Genomic DNA, 22,136 nt, shown 5'->3' with positions numbered 1-22,136 from the left:
TTTTAACAACAAAAAACAATTAATCAGTATAATGACTAATATAGAAATTAATCTATAAACTAAAAATTATTAATATATAAAATAATCAAAATTATAATTGATTTGTGAATTAAATTCTAAATTGATTTCTAATATTAATTACCAATATTTTAATTAATAAAAAATCAGTGAATTAAACCAAATATTTATAATTATATTTTTCTTCTAATTTTTAGTTTATTATTTTCGGATAATTCACTAAGATGAAATCTATATTCTACTCTCATATGCTGTAAAATAATAAAACAAAACCTTCGTGTCTAAATTTTGTATAACTAAATTGTTCCATTCTATATATCTAATAAATGATAATGAGAGGAAAATGTTTATTTTTACGTACGTATAAGGTCTCTACTAATATTAGTGATTTTTTTTATTAAGAATGATGGTACCTGTGATATCCTCCTTATTATTACATCTTAAAAAGCATCTACCATGAGCCTTCGATATACAATTAAATGCCTGATATATGGGTTAATTCTCCCAGGCACATATCTATCTGTTTTCAGTGTAAAATTGAAAATAAAAGTCCTTTAGAATATAGTAAGGTAAAAGTAGAGAAGCAGTTAAAAAACAACTGTGTAGGGAAGACAAAGAGGAATAAAATAAAAAAGATGGACTTGGAGCAGAGAGAAAAAATAAAAAAGAAAAAGAAAGTTGGTTACAGGGGTGGAGAGAAAAGAGGACACAATATAAGTTGTAATTGCCCCCAAAGCACTGTTCGCTACATGCCAGCAAGGATACAAAACAAAACCGAAAATGCAAAACGAGAGAGTGTGAAGAACGACGCCATACGCACAGCAGCACCATCGCAGTGGTTGAGGAGGAAGGGGATGATGCATTACACGCTTTTGCTCCGATTGATTTAGATTGAAAGCTAAATTGGTGATAGTCTTTTATGATGCTTTGTTGTTCATCGTGTTTGAATTTGCGAGATCGATTACAGCCATGGATTCGCGACTACGATAGGCTCCAGTCCTTTGCTGTCATCCTCATTTACCTTCAGGTTCCAACCGAGCCTCTCTTATTTAACGAGTTACTTGCGCATTGTTGTCATTAATTGAATTTTTTTGGCCATTTTGGAAATACTAGATTGGGTGCGCGTTGGTTGGATCGCTGGGAGCATCCTACAATGGTGTGTCGCTCGTAAATCTGGTAGTTGCGTTGTTTGCTTTGGTCGCAATTGAGAGTAGCAGTCAGAGCCTTGGCCGCACCTACGCCTTTCTTCTCTTCTGTACCATATTGCTTGACGTTTGTTGGTTTATTCTTTTCGCTCGAGAAATTTGGTGCGTTCAGTGAATATATTTTATTTCGCTGGCCGATGATTCTTGCCCCTTAGGATGAGGCATTGACCGTGACATTCATTGTCTTTATTTTATTATTACGTGACCTGAGGTTATAGATAAAGTGCAAATATGGATTGGGACAAAATTGGCATGCAGTTTCTTTTGTAACTGGAGTTTTGCGTTGATCATCTATGTTAACCTATAATGCTAACCCTCTCTAGTAAGGATGAGATACGCATATGAGTGATCTTCTTGTTAAAGCTGAATTTGAAACCACTTGCATTGTTACTAGAATAATTTGTTTCTTATTGCTCCCTAGATTTTATTCCCGATTATAATTTCCTAGTTTGTTGAGTTTTTTTTATGTTTTTTTTTTTTTTTGTTTTTTGTTTTGTTTATGTTCTTGAACATAAAAAGATTTTACTTCCCATAGTGTATAGTTGCTTTCTAGGGAATTTCCACTGAACAAATTTCCGATGAAATGTTTTCTTCCTTATTATGCAAATATTGTGACCAATTCTCTTCGCTGATGGTCATTTAAAATCTTCAAACTCTTCTGCATCCTTTAGTTAATATTCCATCCACGTTTCATGGAGGTCACTGTATGCAACAAGCTTATTGTCATTTTTAATTTGTTTATTTGTAACAAGGTTAAAGCTCAGTAAACTTTAATTTGAGGGGAAATATTAGAATATATGGATGTTTACTTTATTATGGAGTATCTTAAAATGTCTTGAGAATATGTTTGCAGCATCTTATAATATATACGTGGAATTAATTTGTCATCTAATTGAGGAAGCAATCTTCACAGTTAACTCCGGATTTTTTCACATTTGTTGATTTATTTGTGAGTTTTGGCTGGTAAGGCATAATTATTAGTATAAATAGAAACATACAATTAATATTTAACACACCATATTAATCTAGTAGAGTATTGTTTAATCGCTTTATTCTCTCTTCCCTCACATTTTACCTAAACTCTAATTTTAACAGTGTGCATCCTACATTTAGTATTTTTTTTTGTCAATTTAACAAAATAAAGTTGCTGCCATATGCAGTGAAGAGATTCAGGCAAACCAATTTTCTATGTTTGTAAGAGTCAGACAAGTGATCATGACTGTGTTTTCCATTCATATCTGATGAAGAACATTATGTGTGTTTGCAGGAACATTTCTACTCAAGATTACACAGCATTTTTCATATTTTCAGTGAAAGTTACACTGGTTATGCAAAGTGTTGGTTTTACAGTGAGGCTATCATCCTCGTTGTTATGGATTCAAATTTACAGGTTGGGTGCTTCCTATGTGGACACAATTTCTCGAGCAGCAGATGCTGATTTGAGGGGTAGTTTTTTGAGTCCCGTGACACCTGCAATAGCAAGGCAATGCTCAAATTCCAATGAGATACTTGGAGGTTCTATATATGATCCAGCATACTTCTCATCCCTATTTGAAGATGGTCAAGAAAACAAATATCCAAGTGGGGTAGGCTAAAGTTTGCCCAAAACCATATGTCATGATTACTTTTCAGTTGGTATCAATTAGAAACTTTGTTGTGCAATTTTGTCTGCCCCAATATTTATCTTACAGATAAGCTTTATTATTCACTAGTCCACCAGGACCCTAACTTGTTAGCAGCTCTAGGAATGAGAGAAACATTGAGCTGAAACCATATGTTTTTAGACAACATGGATGCTTTATTCACATAGAGAATAAAAATTGTTAGGATATTTATTCTATTTATCATCATTATATTGTGTCAAGGGTTACCCTATTTATCATGATTATACTGTGTCTAGGGTTACCTTATTTATCATGAATATATTGTGGAGGGTTACCTTATTTATCATGATTATATTGTGTCTAGGGTTACCCTATTTATCATGATTATATTGTGTCTAGAATTACCTTATTTATCAGGATTATATTATGTATAGGGTTACTTTAATTATCATGATTATATTGTATCTAGGGTTACCCTAATTATCATGTACTCTTATATCAATTTATTTTTATAAATAAAAGATTATGAGAGGGATCAATCAAGCCCTCAAGAATTATTTCTTTTCAGTCTCAAGTTGGTGTCAGAGCCATGGTTAGAGTCTATCCTAGCGATATTTGTTGTTTGCTGGGCATATTGTTCCACCTGCTATCGGACCACCCATTAAAAATGTCTAATTCCATGCTTGAGATGTGTATACCTCGGCGTGAGGGGGTGTGTTGGAAGTCCCACATCGACTAGAGATAAGGCCAATTCATAGTTTATAAGTGGGTGCAAACCTCACCTTACAAGCCGGTTTTGTGGGGTTGAGTTAGGCTTAAAGTCCACTTCTAACAAAATTAATACATAATAAAGATATGATACGGGAATAGATAAAAAACGTTCCTGATAATAAAATATAATATAGATATTGTTGATTATATAGGATCAGTTCTTTTATTTCATAATTATAACACTCCCTGTTAGGATCTAGGATGTTAGGATATATTGGGTTAAGAACTGAATGGTTAAGGGTGTGAGGGTGTCGATTGTAAAGGGGGAGCAGGCGGGTCAGAGCTGCTATAAATAGAGCTCTTGTAACTCTGTAGAGGGGATTGAGAGTATTTTGTGTAAAGTCAGGTCTTTAGCCTGTAGGGGGAGGTTATGCTCTCAACCAGGGAGGTTATGCTCCCAACCCATCCTTTGTAGAGTGACGATTCTATAGTGTGAATAAGAGAATTCTTTCTTTCATCTCTTTTAACTGTATTGAGTGAGTGTTATTGTTAGGTTCTATTAGTAGTGGGCTTTTAAGCCTAACTCAACCCCACAAAACCGGCTTGTAAGGTGAGGATAAAAACACACATCTTAACATCTAACAAGTTCCAAACCCAGGTACCTAACAAATTGGTCCGACCTGCCGTTTCTAGAAGCTGCCGGATATCCTTAGGAGAGGGGTGCCGGATCAAGAAGGGGTCAAGAACGAATCAAGAAGTGATCAAGAAAGGGGGGAAGCATGGAAGGAAGAGACAATTCTTGGGAAAGGAGGATCAACGAACAAAAAAGGGAGCTAGCAGAATGGAGAAGTAATATGCAAGAAATGCGGCAGGAAACCAGAGAACTATTGCGAGTTCTTGGAGGAAGGGTGTGGAACCAGGAAAAGGGATTATAAGGTAGTCCAAGGTCTGTAGATGAAGATCAACATTCTGTTAACGAGAATCAAAGAAGGAGAAGGGAATGCTCGGAGGAGGAACTGGATGAAGACCGAAGAGACGCCCAACCTAAGTGGGGAAAAAGGACAGAACTACCCACTTTCGAAGGGTTTGATCCGTTGGGGTGGGTCTCTAAGGCAGAGAAGTTCTTCGAGTTACAAGGTGTGGCAGAGGAGGAAAATGTGTGCCTAACTGACATTAGTATGGAGGGGAGCGCTGGCTACTGGTTCAGAGCCTGGAAGGAGAAAGCCAAGAATCGTTCTTGGGAAGGTTTGAAGGGGGCAATGGTGGTGAGATTTGGAGAATGGAACGGGGGTACCATCTTTGAAAGGGTGGCGGCCAATAAGCAATCAGGAACCGCGGAAGAATACGTCCCAGCATCGAATGTGAGAGAATTGCTGGAACTGAACGGGCTAAGACTACAGGAGGCGAACCTGAGAGGACTGCAGGACTCAAACGACATAGGACTGTTGGATCCGAATGTGAGAGGATGACCGAAACCGAACGTGAGGAACTGTCGGAACCGAACGGTCGAGGACTGCTGGATCCGAACGTGAAAGGACGGCCGGAACCTAACGGGAGAGGACTGCTAGAACCGAACGGTATAGGATTGCTAGAACCAAACGGAAGAGGACTACGCGAGCCGAACGTGATAGGATGGCCGGAACCAAACGGGCTAGGACTACAGGCTGCAAACTCGAGAGGACTGAAGGAACCGAACGGTCATGGGAGAGGATTGCCGGACCCAAACGGAAGAGGACGACAAGAACTGAACGGTCTAGGAGGGATGTATCAGTGGGAGAGAAGCGTGATGGAAGAAGGAATGAAGGCTTCGGAGGGAAGAGTGGATGGAAGAATCAATGCCCGAGAGAGAAGAATGGATTCTGTGAGGAGGTGGGCCAACGAACAGAAAAGGGGGCTTGCAATTTTTGATACACCGACAGAGGGGAGAGAGCGACTTAAAGGTGACCAGAATGCTGGAAGCTAATAGAATCTAGGAAGAAGGGAAGTTATTGGAGGAGGAATTGCCACCACCCAAGCCTCCAAACCTGAATTGGAGGGCAGTAGCCTGTGGGTTCGCTTCATATGATAACAAGATGATGAAGAGGAGCCAAGAGACCAAGCTTTTCGATTCCAACCTTGAGGACAACGTTGTTCTGCAGCGGGGTGTAATGTTAGGATCTAAGATGTTAGGATAGATTGGGTTGAGGATTGAGCAGTTAAGGATGTGAGGGTGTCGGTTGTAAAGGGGGAGCGGGCGGGTCAGAGCTGCTATAAATAGAGTTCTTGTAACTCTGTAGAGGAGATCAAGAGTATTTTGTGTAAAGTCAAGTCTTTAGCCTGTAGAGGGAGGTTATGCTCTCAACCAAGGAGGTTATGCTCCCAACCCAGCCTTTGTAGAGTGACGATTCTACAGTGTGAAATAAGAGAATTCTTTCTTTCATCTCTTTTATCTGCATCGAGTGAGTGTTATTGTTAGGTTCCAAACCCAGGTACCTAACACTCCTTCTCAAGCTGGAGCATTTAAATGGTATGTCCTCAGCTTGTTGCAAATGTAACCGATCCTTTATCCTTGATCCTATAGAGACTTGGTGAATATGTTAGCCAATTGTTCATTAGGTTTGACAAATCTAGTGGAAATGTCTCCATAATCTAGTCCTTTTTTCCTTATGAAATAACATTCTACTTCAATATGTTTGGTCCTCATGATAGACAAGATTAGAGGCAATGTGTAATGCTACCTGATTGTCACATACAAGGTGTATTTGGGAACTTTCTTCAAATTTAAGCTCTTTGAAGAGTTGTTTTACCCATCTGAGCTCAAAGTGACTAATGCTATATTCTTGTATTTTGCTTTTGAACTAGACCTTTCCACAACTCTTTTTTTCCACAACTCTTTTTTTTCAACAAGAATGTGACACCCTAAAATGGAGCATTGGTGACCCTACTTGCTTAGCCGCATCAAAATACCAAACAATTTGAGTGTGTGTCTTATCTTCATAAATGACATCTTTTCCAATATCCTTCTTAATGTATTTTAGGATTTGTATCACTGAATCCCAATGGTCTTGGCAAGGAGAGTTTAAAAATTGACTTACACTCATTGCAAAGGCAATGTTTTGGACAAGTTACAATGTGGTAATTTAGCTTATCAACTAACCTTTTGTATCTCCTTGGGTTAAAATAGGTTCTTATTTAGATACAACTTTGACGCTTGGATTTATTGGTGTGTCCATGGGCTTAGTATTTATCATCCCTATGTCTTCTAGAATATCTAGAGCATGTTTTCTTTGAAGTATGACCTAATCATCCTTGGACTTTGTCACTTCTATACCAAGGAAATACCTCAAGTGTCCAAGACTTTTGTGTGGAACTTTTAAGCAAGATATTGTTTTACCTGTACAATACTCTCCTTATCATTGCCTGTAATAACAAGGTTGTCCACATATACCAAAGATAGTTACATTCTTGGCGAGAATGACGATAAAATAGAGAATGATCAACATCATTTCATAGTATCATTCTAGACTATTGGATGAAAACACCCAAACCAAACCATGCACACGGGATTGCTTGGGCCATATAGGGATGTATGTAGACATCATACCATGATAGATGACTCCCTTTGAGTAACAAATCTAGGAGGTTACTCCATATAGACTCCCTCATCAAGATCACCATGTAGAAATGCATTTTTGAGGTCAAGTTGAAACATGATCAAGTCATCAATAACTACAATGCAAATGAAAAACCTAATTAATATCGTTTTGCAAACAAGAGAGAAAATGTCAACATAATCTTGACCATAGATTTGTGTATATCTTTCAACAACCAGCCGAGCTTTATAGCTATTAATGTTACTGTCAAGTCCTATTTTATGAGTTTACAACCACTAACACCTAACAATTGATTTGCCAACTGAAAGAGGAATTGATTCCCGAGGACCCCTACTTTTGAATGACACACATATCATCAATAATTGTTTGTCGCCACTTTAGGCCAAATACAACTTCATCTGAAGACCTAGGAATAGGAATAAAATATAATGAGGACAAAAAAATATAAGTATGGTGAAAAGACAGTGATAATTGAGATTTGCATAGCGAGAAGAAAGAGTATTAGTTGAACATGTACCGTTTTGAATAGCAATTGGCCAAGCATTTTGAGAGGATACCAGATCTGATTGAGAGATAGAGCAGGGAAGGATTGAGCAACACTGATATACGTACACTATATATCCATCAAAGATGGATCCCATATTGGAATTATAATAGGTTGTGAGCAGCGTTGATATATCCTTGAAGAGGTATTGGAGAATCATCTTGAGTCATGGTAGAGTCATTTGGAGAGTCCTACAGAGACAAGTAGATGAATTAATGATTGTGCTACTGAAATAGTGTTACTAGTTGATTGACATATTGCACACCGGTTGATAAAGTTTTCATATGTTGCTCGAGATAGATTAATCGACAATTTAGTAGCAATAAATGACTTGGTAGTATATGTCTGGGAATCTTGGGTGAATGAGGGGGCTTCCCATGCAACTTCCAACATATATCAACTGTATGTCCAATGTGGTGACAATGTTTTCATTTTGAACTATTTTTAGAATTACCTATGTAAAAGTGTCTAAAGTTATTACTTTCTGATGCAAAAACAATGTTTTCACTTGTAGACATAGTATGTTCCTTCGTGTTTCATTTTTTGAGGAACATAGAGAGCTCAAATGATGCAAAAGTCATAGTAGGGTTTACGAGTGATCCTAGAATCTGATTCTTGGTAGCAACATACACTTGTTCTAAGCTATACAAGCCCAAAGTCATAAAGAATGTACTACGGTTCTCAAGTTCTTTCACATATATAGATGGTGGAAGGAGCTCATTAAAATCACTTAAGGCATCATGAAGTTGGCTAAGATAAAGACACATATGACCGTCAAATCATCAGAGAAAGGTGTTAAGAGGTTTTGGCACTGTACAATCGTTGTGTGATATTGGTATAAAAGGCATGAGCCTCAATCCAAACTGATGCACACGTCTCACGGGGATAGAAAATAGATTTAAGTGAGGTGTGAATAGTGGAATTAATAATAACACATAGTTGATCATCAAGTTTTATCCATTGTTCTTGATGTTTTGTAGGAACAGATTCAATAGTTGTAATACGATGGGATTTGTAGCCTAACCACCTTAATCATAACCTGTTTTGGAAGGCCAAGTGGAATGGTTAGACTTGTTCATGTTCTTAATACTAACAATATGGTTAGAAAAAATGGAGAATTTGTTCCAAAGGTTGGTGTGTGTTGAAAAGACATTTTTTTTGGAAAGCTTGATAAAAGAAATAATAAAATGACCTAAGAAAAGAGAAAAGTAGATTGGATCACCAAAAGAACTTCAGTGAGGCGGTCACAACAGGGATATGAGCGTATAGAGGAGGTGACTTGGGAGAAGGTTGGTCTGCTATAGGGGCACCACATGTGCTAGTGGAACTTGTGGTAGGAGCAGGAGAGAGGTCATACGTGAGGTAGGTATGGGTGGCTTGAGTTGGCGCTTGGATAGTTGGATAGATCAGCATGATCCCAACCTTGTGTTTTCTAGAGGAAAAGGTGATCACAAGAAACTTCACCGAAGGTAGCACCAGGATGGTGATTCGGACTTTGAAATGGTTCACAAAAAATAGAAGATCTTCTAGAAACCATTTTTTTACCGAGCCAATATGATTTGGGAAGACTCTAGATACCATTTTAAACTATAAGAAAGAAAGAAAGAAACATTGAGCTAAAATCGTGTGTTGACAATACCTTTATTTATATTGAGAAAAATCCATGCAATAAATAGATGATATTTAATATCCTCTAATTAGAAAGATATGTACAGGATTAAATAGAAACGTTCCTAATAACACATAATCTAGGGATCAATTCCTTATTTATATAATTATTCCAGTGGATTTATTTGCTATTGAATTGAATCTTGCTGCACAGTGCAATGGTCAATAAATTGTAGACAGGGCATACTTTTTTATACTACATAAAATATCATTTTTAATATTTATTTTATGATATGACAAGAATCTACTGTGTACAGTGTCATTGTTGGTCATTGTGTGAATTTTTCAGTTAACTATGCTATTCTTTGTCATTTTTTATGAATTTTTCAGTTAACCGAGTACAGAATTTTTGTAGAGTGATACATGTGCATTATATATGTTAGATAGTGGATATTTTGAAGGATTATAAAAATGAGACTGGTCAATCCAACTAGAAAACTGAAGAACAATTCGGTGCATCTGATAGGATATAATGTAATAGGTTATAATGAGTAATGTGTGCAGAATAAAACAAAACAGTTTAGGAATTAGTTGGGAGTTTTGGTTAGTTAGTTGGGGGGCCTGTATAAGAAGGCAGGGAGCTCTTGTGTGAAGTCACTTTTGGATAATCTTGTAGATTGAGCTTTGGCTCTTTGTGAAGGGGAAACCCTTGGAGGAGAGAGTGCTCTCCTATTCTTTGTGTTCTATACACTCTATACAATAAAGAATATTACTCTTTTGTCTCTTTTAAATTCTGGGTTCCTATCAATTGGTCCGACCTGCCAGATACCCTTAGGAGAGGACGGCTGGATTAAAGGTTGCGGATCAAGAAGTGATCAAGAAAGGGTGGAAGCATGGAAGGAAGAGAAAATATCTTGGAGAGGAGGACCAGCGAACAGAGGAGGGCAGAATTGAAAATGAACCTGGTAGAGTGGAGAAGTAATATGCAAGAATTGAGAAGAAATATGCAAGAAATGCGGCAGGAAACTAGAGAAATCTTGCAAATTCTTGAAGGAAGGATGTGGAACCAGGAAAAGGGATTAAAAGGCAGTCCAGGGTCTGTAAATGGAGATCAAGATTCTGTTAACAGAGGAAAAATAGGAAGGAGAGAGGAATTTCTTCAAGATGTCTTGAAAGGAAAGAAAGAAGCAAAGATAAGTATGGAGGTTGGGCAAGATAGTCTGCTAGACATCAAGAAAGCCAAGAAACCCTCATATGGAGGAGAAAGTTCAACCAATAGTGAGAAGAAAAGCGAAACGGAAGCTGCTGTTTTGAGTGTTGATGGTTTGGCAACAATTAGAGGGCAGGATAGGAGAGAAGAAAATATATGTGGAAAGGAAGGCAATGACGAAAAATGTGATGGAGACATTGATGTGACTGCTGTTGAGAAAGTTGCAAAAGTTGTTTTTACTGCTGCTGAGAAAGTTGTAAAAACTGCTATTTTTACTACTGCAGAGAAAGTTGAAAAAGTTGTTTTTACTGCTGCTGAGAAAATAGCAAAAGCTGTTGTTTTTACTGCTGCCCAGGAAGTGGCAAAAGTTGTTGTTTCTAGGGGAGATAGTGGGGTAGGTTGTGGTGTGTATGTCAAAACAGTGAAGAAGGGTGAAGACAGAGGAAAGAAAGCAGAATATGGTGGGAACAAGGTGACTATGATGGCTGGAAATAAAGTAGAAGATGCCGCTGTTTTGAGGGGAGAAAAATTCATCCAAGTATTCAAGATATGGTTGTCACAAACATATAAAACAGCAGAAGACCAATGGCAGAGATATGTCTTTACAGGGCTGCAATACAACATTCAGAGGAAACAGTTACTTCAACATGATGATGATGAAGAAATTGGATGGTCAGATCAACAAGTTCTTTCCTTTTTAGCTTCTAGGATGAACAATTCGGGTCAAGGAGAGGGTTCATATAGACCACCACCCAAGCCTCCATACCTTAAAGTGGAGGGCAGTAGCCAGTGGGTTTCCTTCCTATGATGAAGATGAGACATAGGAACAAGCATTACTATACCAACCTTGAGGACAAGGTTGTTTTGCAGCAGGGTGTAATGATAGGATATAATGTAATAGGTTATAATGAGTAATGTGTGCAGAATAAAACAAAACAGTTTAGGAATTAGTTGGGAGTTTTGGTTAGTTAGTTGGGGGGCCTGTATAAGAAGGCAGGGAGCTCTTGTGTGAAGTCACTTTTGGATAATCTTGTAGATTGAGCTTTGGCTCTTTGTGAAGGGGAAACCCTTGGAGGAGAGAGTGCTCTCCTATTCTTTGTGTTCTATACACTCTATACAATAAAGAATATTACTCTTTTGTCTCTTTTAAATTCTGGGTTCCTATCAGCATCACAGTTCAGAATTTTCATTGCATAAGAGAAAAAAATGGTCAAGGAAAAAAGGAATAGTTAGTTCCTTTTCTTGTTTATTTTTTTAATAAAAAATTAGAATGAGAGGATGCTCAAGGAAAGGAGATACCTAGTCAGAACATGAGGTTTATTGCACCTAATCAGATTTAAAGATAGAGACGGAGCAACTAACTGATCATGTGACATGGGCAGTTTGGAGGTGCATGAGATGCATTTTTCCGCAGGATGAGTAAGTGTAGTAGCAGTAAAAGGTGGGTGGGGGTGGGGTGGAGGTTACTTTATTTGGTCAGAATATGAGATTTGCTGGACCTGATCAGATTTAAGGAGAGGTAGAGTAACTAACTGCCTATGCGGCATTAGAAGTAGGTTTATTAGATGCATTTTTCTGGAAATTGAGCATTTGTGAGGGGTGAAAGGAGTGTGGGAACGTGATGAATGTCTAGTTATGTTTTAGCTTGATTTAATATTACACTTGAATTTGTTTAAACTTAGAGAATTTTAGAACAAACAACATGAATCTCAAAGATGTTCACCACTCAACACAAATTTAATCTATAGGTTTAAGTGTAAAACTTGCATATAAGAGTAGAGCAATAACATGAACACCAGAATAAAAAAATAACCACACAACAAAGAGATAAAAATAGAATTCCTTGGAAGCTTGCCACTAGACACGGCATTAATCCATAGGATTATTCAAGTGTGAAAAGTTTACTTCTAAGAAGAGAAGAGAACATGAATGTAGTAATAGATATAGGAGGTGGACGAAACTTCAAGAAAATAGAACACTTTCAATTCGGTAAAGAAGATGAATAAAAGAAAATAATGCAAGATAGGAACGTATGGATTGATGGAGGAAGCCATGCCACTTGAAGGAGCTTTAAGATAAGTGTTGAAAGGAGTCACCACTTGATCTTAAGATCTAAAGTAAGACTCAAAGATGATTCTCTTCCTTCAAAGAACTGTAGAAGTGCTCTAGAAAATCTCTCTTCATTCTCATATATTAAAAGATTGTTTGCAAAGAGAAGAGATGGCTATTTATAGCCTAAGACCATATCCTAAATGACATTCTACTGTGCCTAACATGAAATGTGAATATCGAATCCAGAGGATTGAAGTTTGAATGAAACTTGAACTAGACAAGGAGGGAAAATTTAAGTTTTGAAATTCACAATTCAGGTTTAGATCAATGACTTAGATTGGTCCATGTTTCCCATGTCACACTTCCCATGCATCCTTCACACTTGCCATACTTGACTTTTCTTTGCTTTGACTTCCCTTGCTCTGCTGAAATTTAAGTTGGCTTCCTTGGGCTTGGATGACTTCAAAATGGTCCTCACTTCATTGTCTTCCAATTTTTGATAGGTTCAAATGAAAAATTTATATGCATCTATTTTACACATGAAAGTAAATTTCTAATTTCTAAAATTTACAATCAAAATAAACTCAACATTACAAGAAATTATTTCTTACAAACTATTTTAGATCCTCCCTATTCTCATTAGGAGGTGGCTTGAATTGGTTGGCGCTTGGGAGAGAATCGAGCACCATCTATCTGCCCAGATTGTTGCTTTCTTTCTATTTTTCTGCATTTTTGAATTGTAGGGATAGAGAAGGATACAGATAAATAGAGAAAGAAGAGGGTAAAAAGGAAGAAGAACATAATAGAGAGGACAAAGAGAGGAGGATAGAAATAGAGAAGACAACAAAACTGCATTGCACTTTTGTTATTATTATTCAGTTTTCATTCAGTTGTCTAGAATACACCAACCTACCTTAATTATAGGAAGCTATGAATAACTAGCATCATTTTCTTTATATTTTACATATCACAATCAGTCTCTGTTTTTGCTCCAATTTCCTGGTACCTATCAAGATCTCTCTTGACAACTTCCCTTAATACTCTTATTGATGTCCCTCTTCTCCTTTTCACCGGCTTAACATGTAATCTACTCTCCTCATTGGTGTTTTCATTGGCCTTGTCAAACCAATTATTTTTTATTCTTTTTCTCAACTAGTGGTCAAATTTACAAATATTATGCATCCAAGTGATGAAATTCCATACTTTAACAATATTTTTCTTCCCTCCCTATTGTAAGTGTTAGATGTTAAGATGTGTGTTTCTGTTATTTGGGCTTAGTCTATTCTGTATTAAGGGCATTGACCCATATCTTACAATATAAATAAACTACCCTATGTGTAGTCTAAATACACAAGGGATATTTTCTCCCAATCTTCTTTATTTCTCATATGGTATCAGAGCACAGGAATAGTTCCAGTCAACTCCACGGTCTCCGGCACCCATCACTGCTGCTGTTGTCGCAGTCGCCGCCGCTGCCGTCGCCATCGCCGCCGCCGCCATCGTCGCCGGAGTTCCAGAATCGACCAACGACCACACCATCGGAAGCGTCTCGGTCGGGCGACCACCGTCGTACGAAGATCGCGGCGATCGGACCTCTCACGCGCCTCCACGCGCCGCCGCAAGAGTCGCCGCTGCCGCCGCACGTGCCGGCGTGTCGCCGGAGCTTTCCACCGCTGATCAGCACCGCCGTGATCGCCTCCTCGCCCTCTTTCTGGATCTGTGGTCGTTGCGTCAATCGGAGTACTTTGAATTTTTAGGGTTTCTCCCTCTCCATGGCGTCTTCCTCGTCTACAAACACCTCTATTGGTGGCTCATCTTCTGATCCCTCAATATATACTAATTATGTGAATGTACACTTGTCCATTGACAAGTTAGATGGCACAAATTATGCAACCTGGGCGTCCGACATCAAACTTTGGTTGAAGAGTCAGGGGTACTTAGATCATCTTACTCAAAATGTGACTACTGCTCTCATAGATGACACTTCCCGCTGGATGAAAATTGATGCTCAATTATGCATTGTTATAAAGTCCACCATTCACTCCTCACTGAAACAAATGTTTCGATCCTATGAGACATGTTCAGAAGTATGGGCACAAGCGAAGTTGTTATACACAAATGACGCTCAGCGTCTTTATGGTGTTTGTCAGGACCAATTAACTGTTATTGGTCCGCGTAATCCTGGTCCCATGGCAGAATATTTGGGTAAAATTCATGCCCTTCTTCATGACTTTAATGATATATTACCTCCTGCTTCCACTCCTGCTGAAGAATTGGAACAACGATCAAAGTTCTTCATGTTGTTGGCATTATACGGACTCTCTGATGATGTTTCTCATGTCCGTGATCAGATTTTGGGTTCTCCTGTCATACCCAACTTTACTTCTACTTGTTCTGCTCTTTTGCGTATACCGAGCAAACCCGTCACTGAGACATCCCCTCGTCTCTGTTATGGCTGCTCAACGTGATGATCGAAGTCGGTCTCGCAAGCCAAGTAAAGGACGTCCAAAATGTGACCATTGTGGCAAGTTAGGCCACAAGATTGATAGATGTTATGCTCTCCATGGACGTCCTCCTCGACCTGTAGCAATGGCAAATTCTGATCCACCTCCCCGATCACCGTCTGCAGACCATCCTACTTCATCTAATATCGTAGACAAACCTGCAATCTTTAACGAATTTCTCAGATGGTATGAGGATCATCAGCACTCTGGTTCCACTACATCTGCATCTGTTGCACGTACAGGTACACCTTTTGTTGGTCTAACTCACTCCCTTGGACCTTGAGTCCTTGACTCAGGCGCCACCGATCATATCACTGGTAACAAGTCCTTGTTTTCTTCCTTGTCATGTCCGGCTAATTTACCCTCGGTAACAATGGCTGATGGGTCTAGAGTCTCATCTCATGGTATTGGTACTGTTAATATTTTTCCATCCATATCCATTGATCATGTACTCTATGTCCCTGGGTCTCCCTTCAACTTATTGTCCATTAGTCGTTTAACTCGTACTCTTAATTGTGTTATTTCCTTTACTAAAGATTCTGTTTGGTTGCAGGACCGGAGTTCGAAACACATGATTGGCACAGGATGTGAGTCTCATGGCCTTTATCATCTCCGCCCTTCTCCACATGTTGGCGTAGTCATGGAGTCACCATCCCTTCTTCATGCTTAGTTCGGTCATCCTAGTCTTGCCAAACTACAACAACTTGTCCCGAGGTTGTCCACATTATCAAGTTTGTCGTGTGAGTCTTGTCAGTTAGGGAAGCATACTCGTAGTTCCTTTCCTCGTAGTGTCTCACAACGGGCGTCGTCCCCCTTTTCATTGGTTCATTCTGACATTTGGGGACCTAGTCGTGTTAAGTCCATTTTAGGTTTTCAGTATTTTGTTACCTTTATTGATGACTATTCCAGATGTACTTGGTTGTTTTTAATGAAGAATCGTTCTGAGTTGTTTTCTATTTTTCAATCTTTTTTCAATGAAATAAAAACACAGTTTGGGGTGTCTATTCGAAATTTACGTAGTGATAATGGCCGTGAATACCTTTCTCAACCGTTTAAACAGTTTATGGCTTCTCATGGCATTCTTCACCAAACCTCATGTGCTTATACCCCTCAACAAAATGGGGTGGCTGAGCGCAAGAATAGACACCTTATTGAAACAACTCGTACACTTCTGATTCATGGTCAAGTACCCTCACGTTTTTGGGGTGATGTAGTTCTCACAGCATGTTATCTTATCAACCGCATGCCATCTTCCGTCCTAGATAACAAAATCCCTCATTCTATCTTATTTCCTCAAGACCCTCTGCATCCATTACCTCTTCGAGTTTTTGGGTCTACATGTTTTGTTCATGATTTTAGTCCTGGTCTTGATAAGTTATCTCCTAGGTCTCACAAATGTGTCTTCTTAGGATTTCCACGGTCACAAAAGGGCTATAAGTGTTTTTCCCCTTCCCTCAATCGTCATTTTATCTCTGCTGATGTCACTTTTGATGAGTCTTCTTTTTACTTTTCACATCTATCTTCTAGTTCTGTACCTCTCCCTGTTACTGTTGATATTGCTCTTATCTGTGATCCTCCTGGTGATGCTCCACCCATTTTGTCTTCTCCTTCTTTAGACTCTCATTCACCACAGGATCATCCTTCACCTCCACCCCTTCAGGTTTATAGTCGCCGTAATTGTCTCCCTCATGACTCACTTCCGGTGCCGCCTCATGTGTCTCCTCCGGCTCCAGCAACTGAGTCTGACTTGCCTATTGCCCTCCGTAAAGGTATACGCTCTACCCGTAACCCTTCCCCCCATTATACTGTTCTTAATTACCACAGATTATCTCCATCTTTTTATACTTGTCTCTCATCCATTTCTTCTGTGTCAATTCCCAAATCTGTGGGTGATGCCTTAACTCATCCTGGTTGGCGTCAAGCTATGATGGATGAATTAAGTGCTTTACAGGAAAGTGGAACTTGGGAGCTTGTCCAATTACCATCTGGAAAGTCTGTTGTTGGTTGCAGGTGGGTGTATGCTATCAAGGTTGGTCCTGATGGCACAATTGATCGTCTGAAAGCTCGACTGGTTGCCAAAGGCTACACACAGATTTTTGGTTTGGATTATGGTGATACTTTTTCTCCAGTGGCAAAAATGACCTCTGTTCGCCTTTTCATTGCCATGGCCGCTCTTCGACAATGGCCTATTTACCAACTTGATGTCAAAAATGCTTTTCTCAATGGTGATTTGCAGGAAGAAATTTATATGGAGCAACCGCCTGGCTTTGTTGCTCAGGGGGAGTCATCTGGATTGGTATGTCGTCTTCGCAAATCCTTATATGGCCTAAAACAGTCTCCTCGGGCCTGGTTTGGTAAATTCAGTTGTGTTGTTCAACAATTTGGTATGTCTCGCAGTGAAGCGGATCATTCAGTGTTCTATCGCCACTCGAGTGCTGGATGTATCTATTTAATAGTGTATGTCGATGATATTATTCTCACAGGAAGCGACTATCTTGGCATCTCTCAGATGAAACAACACCTTTGTCATCATTTTCAAACCAAAGATCTTGGCAAACTCCGGTACTTTTTGGGTATTGAAGTAGCACAATCCAATGATGGTATTGTCATATCTCAGAGGAAGTATGCGTTAGACATCTTGGAGGAAACAGGGTTAATGAATTGTAAATCTGTTGAGACACCTATGGACCCTAACATCAAACTCCTACCAAATCAGGGGGAGCCTTTCTCAGATCCTGAACGATACAGAAGACTAGTTGGTAAATTAAACTATCTTACTGTTACGCGTCCTGACATTTCCTTCGCAGTTAGTGTGGTGAGTCAATTTCTAAACTCCCCATGTGAAGACCATTGGGATGCAGTTGTTCGTATACTGAAGTATATTAAACGATCACTTGGAAAAGGTTTGCTATATGGCCCTAACAACGATACAAAGATCGTTTGCTATTCAGATGCTGATTGGGCTGGTTCCCTTTCTGATAGGAGGTCTACTTCTGGATATTGTGTCTCTATTGGTAGCAACTTGATATCTTGGAAAAGTAAGAAGCAAAGTGTTGTGGCAAGGTCGAGTGCAGAAGCAGAATATAGAGCTATGGCATCAGCTACTTGCGAGCTTGTGTGGCTTAAACAATTGCTTAGTGAATTGAAATTTGGAGATGTCACTCACATGATACTTATATGTGATAATCAAGCTGCTCTCCATATTAGCTCTAACCCTGTCTTCCATGAGAGAACCAAACACATTGAAGTTGATTGTCATTTCATTCGAGAAAAAATCATATCCGGAGATATCAAGACTGAGTTTGTTAACTCAAGCAACCAGTTGGCAGACATATTCACTAAGTCCTTACGAGGACCTAGAATTGATTATCTTTGTAACAAGCTTGGAACATATGATTTATATGCTCCAGCTTGAGGGGGAGTGTTAGATGTTAAGATGTGTGTTTCTGTTATTTGGGCTTAGTCTATTCTGTATTAAGGGCATTGGCCCATATCTTACAATATAAATAAACTACCCTATGTGTAGTCTAAACACACAAGGGATATTTTCTCCCAATCTTCTTTATTTCTCATAGTAAGATTTGTGACAAGAGGGGCTCTCTTTAGTGTCAGTATTTTAGTCTCTGTTATGTTTCAAAGATGCATTTTGCTTCTATGATAGTCTTATGTTTTCAGACTGTCTTTGAATTTTCATTTTCTTTTTTCAGGAGTACTTATGAGTCTCCTTACCATGCTCATAATCGCGGCTAATTTTTTGAATTTGAGTTAGGTTGCAAGTTTAAATTCTAATATGCCTATATCCATTGTTGGGTACTGCATTGCCATGTACCAAGCCATAGTCCTAGGCATGAGGGGGTTGTGTTGGAAAGTGCCCAATCACCTCTGGCTGCCTTAATTGTGGTCTCTTCTATCGGCCTTCCTTACACCCTCCAGCACCTTCAATGTGCAAGGTGTGAGGGTGTCTTTGATCTAAATTTTACTAGAGATATATAGCCAATGTAGTCCTTCTTATGAAGCTTTGACAGTTTCCACCTTCTAGACCGGTTTTGTAGAATTAAGTTAGATCTTAAAATCCAAATTCTAGGAATGATACCTTGATTATAGGGAAGATTTCTGATTTCATATTTTATCATCATACTCTTTTATCTATTAATTCTCTATTTGTGTAAACCTTAGTAGGCTTTTTATGTCTCATTTTATTTGGTTTTAGATGCTCAATCATGACATTATCCATAATGAGTCCACGTCATTTGCTGAAGTTTCTGAGAAGTCACCCGCAGGCAGATCTTATCAGGCTGTGGATGTAAGTATCTGCTTAATTAATATACTCTTTTTGAATCAATTGTCCTTTTACAACACTGTCAATCTGTATAGTTTTTCTATCACCTCATTAATTTGCTCACTACAGTTTACCATGAACTTTGGTAAGTGTTATACACAATGTTGGAGATGGATGAATGTATTTATGATTTTTTATAATTTCACCAATGGTCATTTTGGAGTGTTTATCTATTTAGCACAAATAAGTTTTTGGTAAATATTGCAAGGTTAGGTCCCAGTATGATGCTTTTAGATGAATAGTTTAACAGTCATCCTGATTTAATGCCTATAAAATATCCTGGTATGTATACAGGAAACAATTGATATTTTTATTTATAATTGTGTCCATTTAGGAGATTCCTATCCAGTGGGCTCCAAGTAGCATCTTTAAGGAGATTTCTTAGGATCGTTAGTTGGTTTGAGATAAGGTTCGGTGATTGGCTTCTACTTAGCACATGGTATTTATAATGAAGTAATTTTATTTTTATTAATGTTTTGTTTGATTGTTGTCTTTTTTAAAGGTTTCATTTTCTTGGAATTTTCAAGGACCCTAATTATAAGCAGACTTCAATTTATATCATGGCATATTTGTTCCATTTATTTGATTATATTGTTATAATATTTTTTTAGTATTCTTTTGAATAGGAGAATTTTGAATCCTTAAAGCTTTCTTTTGAACTATTTAAGCAGTCTTGTGCCAATTAAAGTTTGTTGTCTGCTAATTCTCTCTGGAAAGGATTATGGTTAAGGGAGAGCCTTTTGTTTGGGCAATTGGACATAATTTGATCAAATGAATGATCTATTATTGATAGGAAGGCTATGTAAAGCTCTAGCTTGTAATGTGTAGTTGTGATCGAAAGACTGAATGTCATTTAGTCAGCAATGGCTCTGTTTGGTTTTTTATGTCTATTATTTTTATAAGAAATAGATTTGCATAAGCATAAGCATGCTATACTTTTACATATTATGTACAACAATTATAATTAAGAAATTGATATTTGGTTATTATTTCTAAGTTCATAAATAATCTGTGCACATTACAACATCCTTACAGACAGGCAATTCCTTGTAGCTCATTCCATCCATATCTTAGTTTGTAGTCTGGTTTCCGAATCTTCTCATCTCTTTGTATTTTTCACTTACCAGTTTGACTTATGCTGAAGCCCGTCATTCTGACTATTATTGGTGCCCATCCTCCAGTTGTTGTGCATTTATCTTATTTTATGTGGATGGCATTACCAAAACGGGGAATAACATTAATAGCAGTATTTTTCACAAATCTCTAGTATTATTTTCCAGTGCTACTGCATATATTTTTTCTCCACACATAATTGAATCAGTCCTTGTTCTTAATATTTCTCACTTATGTTTTCCTACAAAGAAAGGAGTTGATGTTTAAATTTTCTTCTTAGTTTGCTCCTTTTTTTATACTTCTTAATTTGATGTCTACTGCCATCTGATCCACCAAATCGGAGATATTTATTTGCTACGTAAATTCTGTATAACTTTGATCTGGTTATTTGTAAATGTATTATATATAAAAATATCTTGGTTACGATCGGTGTTTGTCCTTGCAGGAAGAGAATGGGTTGGTTAAGAGGGAAATTGTTTGAAATAGATCCGCATAAACATTGTGCCCACTGTGGGGGTGGGTCTTGTACCATATGCAATTTTGTTGGCAATGTTCTGACTGAATGTTGGTGGAAAGGAGAGGTGCACTGATTGGTACATCTTATGACAATGATATCATGATTTCCCTAGAACTAAGGAAACCATTCTGGTTGTGTCAAAATATTTGGGTTTCACGTTGCTGACAAATCTGCAAATGGGCAAGAAAGCAGTTTGCTTCACTGCACTCCTGCTTTGCATGCTACGTCTATAGCTATAGGTGAACAAGGGTCCTGGGATGTATTATCTTTTTTCCAGGATTCTATTTTACTTTTTTGTTTTAAATTTTGCAGTGATTTGATTAGGGGCCAGTTAGTAAATCTGTAGTTACCAAGGGAATGCTAGCAAAATATTTTTTTTGTTCCATTTTTTTTATAACTAGACCATCATACACAGTATTCAAGATACTTTCAATGAATTAGTGTTCACATTCATATTGTAATTGAATTACGCAGCACGTGAGCGCCTGTTGATTCTCCAACGCTTACTGATCATGGTCAAGCAAAACATATCATGAACGTGAACTCAAAAAGACACCCAAAATTGTAGAATTTAAATTGACCAAAATAAAAATGTTACCTGCTTTTTTATGGTATGGAATAGTTACTTAAGGTCTGTGTTTCTTTTTATTGCTTCAATTAGTTCTGTCACATGACAAGCTGCTTTCAGCTACGAGTATTAAAGTACTACTGTTGTACTCAATCCACCTTTGTTTAAAGACTATAAACAATATGTTCAAGCAACAAAAGCCAGCAGGATTATGTTGTTGGTCACCACTGTAGTTATTCTACTAAAATCACGATCTCAGTGCTACGCTGTTAAAAAAAGTGAGGTCCTTTCAATATAAATAATGCAGTTTCTTCCTGCATCTCTTTAAATTTCTCCTATACCTACATGTATTTTTTTTAAAGTCATTTCTAAGAATCAAAAATAAAATTTTTAATATGAAAATAAAAAATTACTTTTAGACTGTTTAATCCTGAAACAACCTTTTTTTAAAATATTTATATAATTTAGAAGTCAAATGATTTTTAAATTGTGTAATCTGAAAGTCAGTACAATCCAAAATTCATATTTTACTTTTGAATTATCTAATCCG

At 37.9% G+C, this 22,136-nt stretch overlaps 1 protein-coding gene and 1 long non-coding RNA gene across 3 annotated transcripts; one reads left to right on the top strand and one right to left on the bottom strand.

Annotated features, from left to right (window-relative positions):
• The first annotated feature begins 690 nt into the window (after positions 1–690).
• On the top strand, positions 691–21,491 carry LOC108346896 (uncharacterized). Of its 2 annotated transcripts, XM_017585961.2 has the most exons (6): positions 691–1,045; positions 1,132–1,325; positions 2,491–2,809; positions 19,260–19,352; positions 19,723–19,827; positions 20,947–21,491. In XM_017585961.2, the coding sequence occupies exons 1-5, from the start codon at positions 938–940 to the stop codon at positions 19,771–19,773; spliced, it is 765 nt and encodes a 254-aa protein (XP_017441450.1). In that variant the 5' UTR covers positions 691–937; the 3' UTR covers positions 19,774–19,827; positions 20,947–21,491. The 2 variants fall into 2 exon arrangements, with proteins under 2 accessions (XP_017441450.1, XP_017441458.1); XM_017585969.2 differs by lacking the exon at positions 19,723–19,827 and having other exon boundaries at positions 693–1,045.
• On the bottom strand, positions 7,298–8,878 carry LOC128196370 (uncharacterized). The gene is made up of 3 exons (XR_008248626.1): positions 8,703–8,878; positions 7,649–7,866; positions 7,298–7,537 (listed from the first exon to the last, which is right to left on the bottom strand). It is a non-coding gene; the product is annotated as an uncharacterized LOC128196370 (long non-coding RNA).
• Positions 21,492–22,136: the final 645 nt, after the last annotated feature.

Source organism: Vigna angularis, chromosome 1 (genome assembly GCF_016808095.1).
Source record: "Vigna angularis cultivar LongXiaoDou No.4 chromosome 1, ASM1680809v1, whole genome shotgun sequence".
Classification (NCBI taxonomy): domain Eukaryota; kingdom Viridiplantae; phylum Streptophyta; class Magnoliopsida; order Fabales; family Fabaceae; genus Vigna; species Vigna angularis.
Note: the sequence above shows the minus strand (reverse complement) of the source record. Positions and strands in the feature narration are given on the sequence as shown.

Excerpts from the sequence above, each read along its gene's own strand:
- LOC108346896 (XM_017585961.2), top strand. The coding sequence starts at position 938 with ATGATGCTTTGTTGTTCATCGTGTTTGAATTTGCGAGATCGATTACAG. Across the intron at positions 1,046-1,131 it reads TCATCCTCATTTACCTTCAG|ATTGGGTGCGCGTTGGTTGG; the intron begins GTTCCAACCGAG and ends TGGAAATACTAG. Across the intron at positions 2,810-19,259 it reads AAAACAAATATCCAAGTGGG|ATGCTCAATCATGACATTAT; the intron begins GTAGGCTAAAGT and ends ATTTGGTTTTAG.